Genomic DNA, 13,679 nt, shown 5'->3' on the forward strand with positions numbered 1-13,679 from the left:
AGACCAGCCTGTGGAACATAGCAAGACCCCATCTCTATTACATTAAAATTTTTTAAAAAGTTAGCAATTACTATTTCAAAGCCTCTACTATAGCAAGATGATCAGCAGAGCTCTAAACCATAATCAAAGTCTTTCCATTTTTCTCCTTATATAAAATGGATACTATTAGCCAATTGCAAAGTAAGCCTTTCATCTCTACTCTCTATTATCATCCACAATTCATCTTTCAAACACTAAACATGATTCTGACATTTCCAACGAAGCTGGTATGAGAACTCGTTTAGCCATTCTATACTTTTCAAACTTTTAGCCAATTCCAAAACTATTTGAAACAACTACTGCCTCTGACTGAGGAAGCTGGTTTCAATTTTCAAACCTGCAACATCATTCCTTATCACCTTCCATCCTAAAAGGAAAAAAATTCTACCCTGTATTATATGTCAAGTGTAGAGTTCACCAAGAAATGTTTTGTTCAACGTATCTTACTTAAAAGCAAAGTTTCTAACATGGTAACTACAATTATTAAGATAATAGGTCAGTGATTCTTTACCTTCACTGGAAATTAACCCCTGTTGAGAATCTAAAGAAAGCTGCAGACCCTGTTTCCAGAAAAATACAAATAGCCAGAGACGTTCAAAATTACGAGATTTCAGAGGGATCATGGGCCTCTTAGAACGTCTACTAAAGGTTAGGATCCTGTGTACTGATGCAAAATAATATTTAAGTACAAATTTATTATGGAATACCAGAGAGAAAGTAATAATTTCAAATATATACATAAAATCAAAATTTACTAGAGTTACTATTTCAATTAAAACAAAAATTATCATAAAAGGAAAACAAAACCTATGTCCCAAATATTATATATCATCATAAGAATTCCTTCTTAGGGTGACTTACACAGAGCTGATTATAAAGGAACTTGAGCTCTACCCCCACTTCTCCTAGACTCTACATAAGCTTAGCACTACCACAAATCTCATGTTAACTATTAACTGCATGATTTCATAAGATTTACCTTCTCGGTGGTAACCTTAGAGAGATCCTTGTACAAAAGTTTCCGGACATATTCCTGGAGAGGAGGACGTTTCTTTTTCACGGTTTTTTCAGCTGGAGGTGGGTTGCAGTAGTAATATGCATTCTCTACCATTGTGACGTATCTCGCATCAAGATGCATTGCTTGCTTCTTTCTCATCATTTGCTCCTGAAATAAAAAGTCCAAATTAATCAAAACACTTTCCTTCTAAGATTCCTTTACTCCTAACTAAACTTCTATTCTCAGTGATTTGCTATTTCAAAGTAATGGGTTAGAAAGGCAAAGAAAGGACTGGGCACTGTGGCTCACACCTATAATCCCAGCACTTTGGGAGACTGAGATTTCAGGATCACTTGAATCCAGGAGTTCAAGACCAGCTTGGGCAACATTATGAAACCCCATCTCTACAAAAGATACAAAAATTAGCCAGGTGTGGTGGCGCACACCTGTAGTCCCAGCTACTTGGGAGGTTGAGGTGGGTGGACAGCTTGAGCCCAGGAGGTGGAGGCTGCAGTAAGCCATGATTGGCACTGCACTCCAGCCTGGGCAACAGCAAGACCCTGTCTCTTAAAAAAACAAAACAAAAACACACAGAGAGGTGGGGGTGGTGAGACAAAAACAATCAACGGGCATATCAAAGAGCATGTAAGCATACTAACTGTTATACTACTTATCATTTTTAGAACATACTAGCCCATGCCTACTTAGCCTTACGTTTCATCCAATAAAATACTAGAGAACTTTACTACCAAGGTAACTTCTTTCATAACTTTGTGTCTAGGGTTGCTCAGTATCAGCTCAGAAGAGGTAACTAACAAATACAGATCTAGTCACTCACCGTCTACTTCATGGTTTCTCAGCCTCAGCACTACTGACATTTCGAATTGGATAATTTGTTGTGGGGGATTATTCTGTGCCTTGTGGAATGTTTTACAGCCACTCTGGCCTCTACCCACTAGATGCCAGTGGAGAACCACTGACAAGTTGAAGATCTTTAAACAGCACTCCTAATTCTTAAAACAGCATCATACCAAGCATTAAGATTACTGAATAATTAAGTCATTTTAAAAACATCTGCTGGGCGCAGGGGCTCAAGCCTAAAATCCCAGCAACTCGGGAAGCTGAGGTGAGAGAGTCCCTTGAGATCAGGAGTTTGAGACTAGCCTGGGCAACAAAGTGAGACCCCATCTCTACATTAAAATAAAATAAAGTAAAATAAAATAAAATAAATAGCTGGACACAGTGGTAGGTACCTGTAGTCCCAGCTACTCGGGAAGCTGAAGCAGGAGGATCACGTGAGCCCAGAAGCTCGAGGCTACAGTAAGCTATGATCATGTCACTGCACTCCAGCCTGGGTGATGGAGTGAGACCCCACCTCTAAAATAAAAAGTAACAGAATAAAAGAAAAATAAAGTAAAAAATTACCCAGGCACGGTAGTGTGCACTGTCATCCCAGCTACTCAGGAAGCTGAGGTGAAAGGACTGCTTGAGGACTGCCTGAACCCAGGAGTTCAAGGCCGCAGTGAGCTATGATCATGCCACTGCACTCCAGCCTGGAAGACAAGCTTAAGACCTTATCTCTTAATTTAAAAAAAAAAAATAAGAAAGAAAGAAAGAAAGGAAAGTAGCCAGGTGCACTGGCTCATGCCTGTAATCCCAACACTTTGGGAGGCCAAGACAAGAGGATCACTTGAGGCCGGGAGTTCAAGAGCAGTCCTAGCAATGTAGTGAGACCCTGTCTCTATAAAATAAAAAAATTAGCCAGGCATAGTGGTGTGCATCCATAGTCCCGGCTATTCGGGAGGCTGACGTGGAAGGATCACTTGAGCCCAGGAGTTGGAGGCTGCAGTGAGCTATAATCACACCACTGCACTCCAGCCTGGGCAACAGCGGGAGACCCTGTCTCAAAAAAAAAAAAAAAAATTACTTGGTACTTATTAGTGTTATGCACTATGGCAGGTGCGGGAAACTCATCAGTGAACAGGACAGACATGATTCCTACTTACAAGAAACTTAACAGTCTGGTGTCAGAAGACAGAATAAAATCAACAAATAAATCAACTACTATTCTTTTCAATAATAATTGCAACAGTAGTATGAACAATAAGTACTGAGATCCGAAACAACAGAGAACCTACTTCAGTTTGGAGTGGGTTAGGGAAGGTTTTTCTGAGAAAGTGACATTTAAACTAGGATCTGAAGGATAACAAAGGCTGAAGAACCACAGGAAGAGCACGCATGCAGAGGCCCAAGGAGAAAGAAAGGCATATGTGGCACGAACAGAAGGCCAGTGTGTTCCTAGTAGGGAGCAGCAGAAGAGGGAAGAGGAGGGAGGGGCCGGGTAATAGAGAGCACTGCACACCAAGGTGAGAAGGCTGGGTTTAAGTGTGCAGAGGGAGATCACTGACGAGCTTCAAGCGGTGTTGTGGACTGGGGTGCTGGGTGGTGGTGGATTTCAAGTTCTGTGTGTATGTGAGCTCAAGGAGGGCGGGGGCTGTATCTTTTTCACTGTCACATACGTAGCACCTAAAACAGTGCCTGACAGACATGCAATTCGTATTTAACGCATGAATAAATGAATGAATTTTTAAAAACATATTCACTCTTTCCTATGGACTGCTTTTCTATCTGTGCGAAATCATCATATACTAGGAGAAAGTTTTGCTATTTATAAGTTCAACTGTGGGTATACCAAGTTTCATAACTGTTTCTCTTGTCTCCTAGGATTTCTATAGTACACTGACTATAGCTAAGCCCCTATACTGACGCATCTCTGTACTATAATTAGTGAATGCCTGTTACATATTCAGTCTTCCAAACAGGCAAGAAAAGACTCCCATGTTTAAAAGAGGTAGAGATTTAATGACAACACCCTATAAGTTCTTTGGACAAAATAGAATGCATCATTTAACTTATCACTCGTACACAGATAATCCAGCTTTTAATCTCAATTAGTCTCAACCTGTTAGCTGGCCTGCTTTAGAACCTTCTCCCCCACACACGCACACTCACACATACCCCAAACTAATTTTAACATTAGCCAAGACTAATTTTGAAGGCAAACCAGTTAAAAGGTTATATGTCTTCTCAAATAAATGTGAATACATTTTAGATGATCCCATAAGCACTGATGTGCTTCAAACCAAACTCATCATCTGTTCCCTCCCCTTTATTCCCTCATATCTGTGACTGGCACCATCATCTGCTCAGATGCCCAAGGCAGAATTTTAGTCTTCCTGCTTCCTCATCCCTTATATCTCACCACCAAGTCTCCTCAGTTCTACCTCCTAAAAATTTTCATATAGCTACTCAGAATTCTCCAGCCTCTCCCCAACCATCCATACCCCGATTCATTTCTGCATTGTTGTCCCCCTGGGTTTCTAAACAGCCTTTTGACTGTTCTCTCTACCTTGGGTCTCAGCAGTTATCGCCTCCATACTAATCTTTCTAAAAACGTGAATCTGATCATATCCACCCTACCTGCTTAATTAAAATCCTTCAACAATTATTCACTGCCACCAGGAAAAAAACTCAAGCTCCTTAGCATGGCACTCTGGGCTCCTTATAAGCTAGTGTGTGCCTATCCTCCTCTCCAGTCTTACCTGCAGCTGTTTTATTCAACTGGTTTCTCTTCTCTGCCTTTAAGACTCAGCTTAGGTCTCTAAAATAAAAACTGCTTTTTTCAAGAACGCTTTCCTGATATAGTAAATTAGGTGCCTCTTCTACCTACACCCAAAATACCTTAGGCTTATACATTAAATCATAATGTATTTTTTTTAATTTCCCATAATGTATTTCAATTCTCTATTTATTTGTCTGACTGTCCTATTAGGCTATAAACTACGTAAGGGCAGAAACTCTTCCAATTTTATATTCCAAGGGTCTAGCACAGAGTTCACACCCCATAAATACTATCAAGCCATTAGGGGAGACCTTTGCTACTCTCAGTCTGGTTTAAGTACCTCCTCCGTGAGCCCACAGTATCCTCTGCAGCCCTCCATTACAGCACCTACGACACTGTATTAGAATTATGTAGTTAACTCTCACCCATTACAGGTGAACCACTTTGAAGATGGTAATTATATTTCATTTCTTTTTATCATCCCTCCTATCCAGCTGTGTGAGTATTCATTCATTCATTCATTCATTCATTCATTCATTCGAGACAGGGTCTCATTCTGCCGCCCAGGCTGGAGTGCAGTGGCGAGATCATGATTCCTGCAGCCTTGATCTCCCAAGTTCCAGAGATCCTCCCACCTCAGCCTTCTGAGTAGCTGGGACTACAGGAAAGCATCACCACGCCTGGCTAGTTCTAAAATGTGTTTGTAGAGAGGAGGTCTCACTATGTTGCCGAGGCTGGTATTTTGTAAGTGCTGGGAATACAGGCGTGAGCCACTGCGCCTGGCCTTAATTTTAAAATTTAATATATTTAAGCTTACATTTTATGTGCTTACATGACACATGAATAATGGTTTGAGATGCACCAAAACATTCATAACATAACAAAAACATTCATAAACATGGTTCTAACAAAACAGTATTGGGTGCCTGCTCATCTGCATCATTTGTTAAAAGTGTTACAGGTTGAACTTAATTACCCCTTGCAATACTGTGAACTCGCTGGTAGCCAAGTGAGAAAAATGTCTACAGCTCTCCAGGGATTGCAACTCATATGTATGGGATGTTCCAGTTTAGGTAGAAATGTTTGTATTCATATGAAAGAATAAGATAACCAGCACTGGTCAATATTTTCAACCTCTGAAGCACAGGTAAATCAAGAACCTCTAGCTCTTACCAGCATCCTCAAGCCCTTACCAAAAGTACACTGGTCCTCAGGTGAGATTCTGGAGATCTGAAAAGAAACCGTCCACATGTCTCCAGCAGGGTGCATGCCATTTCAATATGGTGATGAGAGAAGTCTGACAGAAGCATCTGCAACAGGAAGAATGATGAAAACTACAAAGGCAACTCTTCAATCCTAGTAGAGAAGAAATTATCATACATCTAATGTGTGTAACAACTTGGAAAACGTAAAAAACAGAAGTGAGTCTACTTGGGTTCACTGCTGAGCATCTTTTGTGTTCTGCCATTAATTTTTATTGAAAAACTTCAATATATTTGACGTCTTTCACAGAAAGATATGTGGAAACGAATGTCAAACCCCTTTCTATATTTATTGTTAGATGTTTTGTATTTAAACACATGCCACATACACAGCAGACATTTTCTCAATGCCTTTTGTCTTGGTCTATATATTTATTTTCCAAAATTCTCACTACAAAAGTATTATTTGCTCATTATATGAATTACAGACACAACCTATCACTAGGACATTTTAGTATTTACCCTCCTAATCATTTACGCGTATTTCTAAACTAAAACAGATTGAGACATTTGAGAACTTAGTTTCTATTGTATCATTTAATCACTTGGTTCTTCTGGCTTACTAAGAAAATTTTTTTGTGTCCTTTTTTGTCCTTCTATGGCATGATTTGCAAAGTATATAGTGCTACATAATATGAACTAGATTAAAACTTACTTGATTCTTATCCATCAACCCAATTGCCTCCCATTTCTTGCTACAGGTGAAGTATCCCTTATCTGAAATGCCTGGGACCAGAAATGTTTCGGATTTCCAATTTTCTGAGATTGTGGAATACAGTATTTGCACATATATAATGAGACAGCCTGAGGATGGGACCCAAATCTATACACAAAATTCATTTATGTCTCATATAACCTTATAAACACAGCCTGAAAGTAATTTATACAATATATATTTTATATGAAATAAAGTTGTGACTGTGTTTTCACTGTGACTTGTCACATGAAGTCAGGTGACATGTGTCACAATGGTACTCAAAAAGTTTTGAATTTTGGAGGATTTCAAACTTTACATTTTCAGATTAGGAATGCTCATCAACCTGTATTATAAAAATGGTGGGACATACATCATTGTAGAGAAATCTGTGGACATATTTATGATTATTTCCTTAAAATGAATTCCTGGGAAAGAAATTTCTGTGTCAAAAAAAATGTATATTCTTCCTATATATTTTTAAGAATTAGTACAAAGAAATACACCAATACATTTAAACAATTCACAGCATATTCCTTTCAATTTCGGCACTCAGAACATTTTCATAATCCCTTCTATAATGCTATCTGGAATTTACCTAAATATACTTATCAGTATACTAGTTTCCAGAGATGCTCTAAGAAGGATTAGGAAACTTATCCCTTCAATATTTACAATACTTATTAGTATTTTATTTATTTATTTTTGAGATGGAGGCTGGCTCTGTCACCCAGTCTGGAGTGCAGTGGCGCAATCTCGACTCACTGCGAGCTCCACCTCTCAGGTTCACGCCATTCTCCTGCCTCAGCCTCCCAAGTAGCTGGGACTACAGGTGCCTGCCACCACTCCCGGCTAATTTTTTGTATTTTTAGTAGAAACGGCGTTTCACCGTGTTAGCCAGGATGGTCTCGATCTCCTGACCTCATGATCTGCCCGCCTCGGCCTCCCAAAGTGCTGGGATTACAGGCGTGAGCCACCAGGTCCGGCCTCTATTAGTATTTTAAAAACTCTAAGAAGTCATGCATTAAAAAAAAAAACTGTTTAATTTTGTTTACCTCAGGATGTTCCAAATGTATTTGAATCCATGAGACCTGTTTTGTGTGATATATCTATTAAGATCTCAAGGAAATCAAGTTGATGAAAAATTTGTTATAGAAAAAAACAACCTTAGTAACGGAATGATCAATTTCAAATGCAGAAGAATTATTCCATCTATTCTCCACCAGCTTTACCACATATAATTAATTACTGTTACTAATTAATTTCTACTTTAATTCTATTTGGACAAAAAACAATCTGAGTAATTTCAATCTTCCAAATTTTCTAAGACTTTATGACTGATTATGGTAAATAATCCATAGGCATTTGAAAAGATTGTAAATTCTGCTGCTGTTGGATATAGTATAAATTAGATCACCATTGGTAACTGTGTTGTTCCAATTCTGTATATACTTACTTATTCTGTCTGCCTGTTGTTTCAGCTACTGAGAGGTGTTTTCAAGTCTCTGACTATGATTGTAAGATATTTACTCCGTTACTTGACAATTTTTGCTTTATATATTTTGAAGCCATGTTATTGGTTGCATACTGATTCAGAAAGGTAATCTTTTCCTGTTAAAATAACCTCTTTATCATTACAAACCAGCCTTCTTTCTTTTTTTTTTTTTTTTTGAGATGGACTTTCACTATTGTTACCCAGACTGGAGTGCAATGGTGTGATCTTGGCTCACCACAACCTCCGCCTCCTGGGTTCAAGTGATTCTCCTCCCTCAGCCTCCCGAGTAGCTGGGATTACAGGTGCATACCACCACACCTGGCTAATTTTGTATTTTTAGTAGAGACGGGGTTTCTCCATGTTGGTCAGGCTGGTCTCGAACTCCCGATCTCAGGTGATCCGCCTGCCTCAGCCTCCCAAAGTGCTGGGATTAAAGGCGTGAGCCACCACGCCCAGCCCTTCATTTCTAATAATACTCATGGCTTTGTCAAAAGTGTTACAGGTTGAACTTAATTACCCCTTGAAAGACTGTGAACTCACTGGTAGCCAACTGAGAAAAAATTTCTACAGCTCTCCAGGGATGGCAACTCATATGTATGGGATGTTCCAGTTTAGGTAGAAATGTTTGTATTCACATGACAGAGTAAGATAACTACCACCAGTCAATATTTTTAACCTCTATGATAATACAGAGAAACCAGCTTTCATTTTATTAGTATTTGTATAGCATATTTTCCCCATCTTTTTATTTACTTTTTCTCATCTTCATATTTAAGGGTAACTCTGTTGTAGATGGCTCCTAGTAGTTGTTTTAATCAAGTTTTATATTTTTAAGGCTTTTACTTGACATATTTCACCCTTTTTAGATTTCATGTAATTACTCGTAGAACTGCATAAGTATCTAAGATCTTACCATTTGTTTTGTATTTTGCACACTTAACGTTACTTTTTCTTCCTTTCTTGGTCTTCTTTTGGATTAATCAAATATTAAATTATTTCACTTTATCCACCATTTATAATTAAAACTTTAAACTTTTCAATTAAAAACAATCAACTAATTCAGCACTAACCTTTAAACAATGCAGTGTGTCATTTTTGGTGAACATCTTAAACTTAGTTAGTTCTCCTATAAAACGAACAGTTTTATTCTTTGTTTCAATATTGATCTGGTCCTTTTTCCGTACCTAAAAATTAAGAGAGAAAAGATAATGCTTAATCAACATTTTGAATCTCTGTGATAAAAACTATTATTTTAATGCATTCGAATTCACTCCAGTTTTTTTTTTTTTTTTTTTTTTTGAGACGGAGTTTCCCTTGTTACCCAGGCTGGAGTGCAATGGTGCAATCTCGGCTCACTGCAACCTCCGCCTCCTGGGTTCAAGCAATTCTCCTGCTTCACCCTCCCGAGTAGCTGGGATTACAGGCGCCCACCACCACACCCAGCTGGGTAATTTTTTGTATTTTTAGTAGAGAAGGGGTTTCATCATGTTGGCCAGGCTGGTCCCCAACTTCTGACCTCAGGTAATCCACCCACCACGGCCTCTCAAAGTGCTGGGATTAGAGGCGTGAGCCACCGTGCCCAGCCCACTCCAGATATTTTTAATACATATGGGTAAAATTTCTTGCTATAGGCCGGGTGCGGTGGCTCACACCTGTAATCCCAGCACTTCAGGAGGCTGAGGTTGGCAGATCACGAGGTCAGGAGTTCGAGACTGCCTGGCCAAGATGGCGAAACCCTGTCTCTACTAAAAACACAAAAATTAGCCAGGCGTAGTGGCAGGCGCCTGTAATCCCAGCTACTTGGGAAGCTGAGGCAGGAGAATTGCTTGAACCCCGGAGGCAGAGGTTGCAGTGAGCCACGATCATGCCACTGCACTCCAGCCTGGGTGACAAGAGCAAGACTCCATCTCAAAAGAAAAAAAAAATTCTTGTTATATTCAAACTATTGTAAGTTAAAGAAAAAATTGCTCTGTATAACACCAGTCCCAAGATGCGCTCTGCAAAACAGTTCCATGGTCAAGTAATTTGGAGAATAAAATGAATTTTACCCGGCCTAAGGAGGCTCTTAAATAAGGAAAACTTTAAGTCAATGTTTTTCAAATTTATTTGGCAACACCAACCTTCTTTTTGAAATGTTAACTATTAGTTAACATCCCATTAAATTAATACTATAAGGAACACACTTTAGGAAATGCTGCTTTAAAAATAAGAATGCCAAGTGCTCACCTAAGCAAAACTGGTATTCAGGCTGGCTAGTGCATTGTAATTATAAACTATGCTACATTTTTATTATAAATACATTACAAGGAAAGAGCCAATATAATCACTGTTCTTTCTTATCACCAGTCATGGTTGTATGTCAAAGTTTAAGTCCTTTGCACATGTAAGTCCTCTAATTAGGCACAAATTTCAAGAATTATCAGATGCAACAAAATCCTGCTGCAACAGTACAATGCAAACAGACACATCAAGATAAATGTAATTGAATTTAACCTCAGAATTCCATTTTCAATGGAAAACCAAACCTACAGTCTAGAAAACTTTCATTTTAACACCAGTGACCATAATGTGGTGCCCTGAATTAGTTTAGCACTTTCTTTTCTTGTTTTCTGAGACAGTCTCACTCTGTCGCCCAGGCTGGAGTGCAGTGGCACAATCTCGGCTCACTGCGATCTCCACCTCCTGGGTTAAAGAGATTTTTGTGCCTCAGCCTCCCGAGTAGCTACGATTACAGGTGTGTGCCATCATGCCTGGCTAAATTTTTGTATTTTTAGTAGAGATGGGGTTTCACAGTGTTGCCCAGGCTGGTCTCAAACTCCTGGCCTCAAGTGATCCATCCACCTAGGCTTCCCAAAATGCTGGGATTACAGGCATGAGCCACCACAATCGGCCTAGAACTTTTTTTTTTCTTTTTTTGAGACAGAGTCTCACACTGTTGCTCAGGCTGGAGTGCAATGGCGCGATCTCAGATCACTGCAACCTCTCTGCCTCTTGGGTTCAAGTGATTCTCCTGCCTCAGCCTCCCGAGTACCTGGGATTACAGGCGCCCGCCACCATGCCCGGCTAATTTTTTGTATTTTTAGTAGAGACGGGGTTTCACTATGTTGGTCAGGCTGGTCTCGAACTCCTGACCTCGTGATCCACCCGCCTCGGCCTCCAAAAGTGCTGGGATTATAGGTGTGAGACACTGCTCCCAGCCAGAACTTTTTTTTTAATGACATCATTTAAGCATACAAAATAGTTTTGCAATTAGAGACAAATATAAAATACAATGTCTCATTTTTAATATTAAACAAAATGATACTCAATAAACTTGACTGCTTATTATTAGCCTTGTAATTTAGAAAGAAGTACAGCCTTCATAAAGAAAGAAACTTTCACAAATAAATGTTTCATATACATGCACATAAAAAACTTCTCTTATTAATTTACCTTATTTTCTGAGCTTCGAGGATTGATTGAGTGTGCACTGTGGACCAGTTTTGCTGGATTTCAATCCCAGCACTATTACTTACACTTACTGCCTGTTACTTAACCTGTGTCTCAATGTCCTTATCTGTAAATTGGACCTAATAGGGTTGTGAGTCTTAAATAAGATAATACTTGTAAAGCACATAAAACAGTGCTTTGGACCAGTAAGGGTTCAATAAATATTAGCTATCACTAATTTTATCCTTCCTTGTATATCTGTATCTCTAATACATGGGCACTAAATAAATGTTTGCTGAAAAATAACTGAAAAGCTAAAGCTTAATATACATATTGCAGTGACGTGAAAGAGCAAAAGTTCTAGAGTTAGAATGTCTGTGCTCTTGAGATCACTTTATGGGATACATTATCTTGAGCAAGTCATATAAACTCCCTGAGCCTGTCTGCCCACTTGGTAAAGTAAGGATAATGATGATGATGGTAGTGACTACACTTCACTTGGTACTAAGCAATTAATGTACAGGACAAAAGAAGATTATACAACTTTTAAAATGATGTTTAAGGAGTATTTTAATGACAGGGTAAAATGCTTCCGAGAAATAACAGAAAATTATACATAAAATACAATTCAGTCATGAAAAACTATAGAGAAAAAAAGGTAAAAATAAAACTAAAAAACAACCACCAAAATGTTAAGAGTCTGCTATTAAGTAATGAAACTGGGATTTTTCTTTCCTTTTTTTTTTACTTTAAATGTTTTCTAAATTACACTGACCTTGTGTCTTTGTTTGAGAAAACACGTAAGAAAGCACATCAAAAACTACACACTAAAACTGGCTGGGCATGGTGGCTCACACTTGTGATCACAGCACTTTGGAAGGCCAAGGCAGGTGGATCACTTGAGGTCAGGAGTTTGAGACCAGCCTGGCCAACACGGTGAAACCCTGTCTCTACTAAAAATACAAAAATTAGCTGGGCATGGTGGCACGTGCCTGTAATCCCAGGTACTCGGGAGGCTGAGGCACAAGAATTGCTTGAACCTGGGAGGGGGAGGTTGCAGCGAGCTGAGATCATGCCACTTCATTCCAGCCCGGGCGACAGAGTGAGACTCTAACTCAAAAAATAAATAAATAAATAAATAACAAAAAACTATATACTAAAACTAAGTCTTTAGGGTCAGTAGGGTTGGGAAATATATATATATATATTTTAAATCTCCTTGGATGACGTTGGATGCATATCCTCTTCATCATCTGCTATGGAGTATCACACCATTTTAAGCATTACTAAGCATTCTAGTTTTCAAAACATGTTAACATCCTGTATCATCCACATCATATATTTACATTAATTCTAATTATTCTGAAATATTATAAAGGTTAAGGAGGTTAGATCTAATAAAAATGATAAAATTATACAACATTTAAATGAAGTGTTATAAATCAATGATCTCACTCCCTCATTTTCAGATGAGAAAACTGAAGGCGTTTTAAAAGGTTGTAACTTATAAAAATGGCTAACATTTTCACTCCTCATTCAACATTTTTCACTCTCATTTCTTTCTTTTTTTTTTTTTTTTTCAGACAGTTTTGCTCTTGTTGCCCAGGCTGGAGTGCAACGGCGCAATCTCGGCTCACCGCAACCTCCGCCTCCCGGGTTCAACTGATTCTCCTGCCTCAGCCTCCCAAGTAGCTGGGATTAAAGGCATACGCCACCATGCCTGGCTAATTTTGTATTTTTAGTAGAGATGCGGTTTCTCCATGTTGGTCAGGCTGGCCGAACTGCTGACCTCAGGTGATCCGCCCACCTCGGCCACCCAAAGTGCTGGGATTACAGGCGTGAGCCACCGCGCCCGGTCTTTACTCTCATTTCTTAAAACCTTATGATCAAAAATATGTCAAAACACTTCTGGATGAATTCACAATGTAACATTTTCTATATATTTATAGCTCAATAATGCCTCTTGTAAGATTTTACTTATATAATCAATCATCCATAGCAAAAATGTGGCTTGCAACTCTGCTAAAGACAACTAAAATTTAGATTAATTGAATAACAAAGTTTGTATATACTAATTAAAACTCTTCAGGCCGGGCACAGTGGCTCATGCCTATAATCCCAGCGCTTTGGGAGTCCAAGGC

At 38.9% G+C, this 13,679-nt stretch overlaps 1 protein-coding gene across 3 annotated transcripts in view; it reads right to left on the reverse strand.

The window, feature by feature from the left end:
* UPF2 (UPF2 regulator of nonsense mediated mRNA decay) overlaps positions 1–13,679 on the reverse strand; it is a 123,099-nt gene that overhangs the window by 38,079 nt on the left and 71,341 nt on the right. For all 3 annotated transcript variants that reach the window (XM_016962633.4, XM_016962632.4, XM_507656.8), the window contains exons 10-12: positions 9,180–9,293; positions 5,852–5,968; positions 1,019–1,204 (exon numbers count right to left, since the gene is read on the reverse strand). In XM_016962633.4, coding sequence (XP_016818122.1) covers positions 1,019–1,204; positions 5,852–5,968; positions 9,180–9,293 — 417 coding nt within the window. The remainder of the gene's footprint in view (positions 1–1,018; positions 1,205–5,851; positions 5,969–9,179; positions 9,294–13,679) is intronic.

Source organism: Pan troglodytes, chromosome 8 (assembly GCF_028858775.2).
Source record: "Pan troglodytes isolate AG18354 chromosome 8, NHGRI_mPanTro3-v2.0_pri, whole genome shotgun sequence".
NCBI classification, from domain to species: Eukaryota; Metazoa; Chordata; class Mammalia; order Primates; family Hominidae; genus Pan; species Pan troglodytes.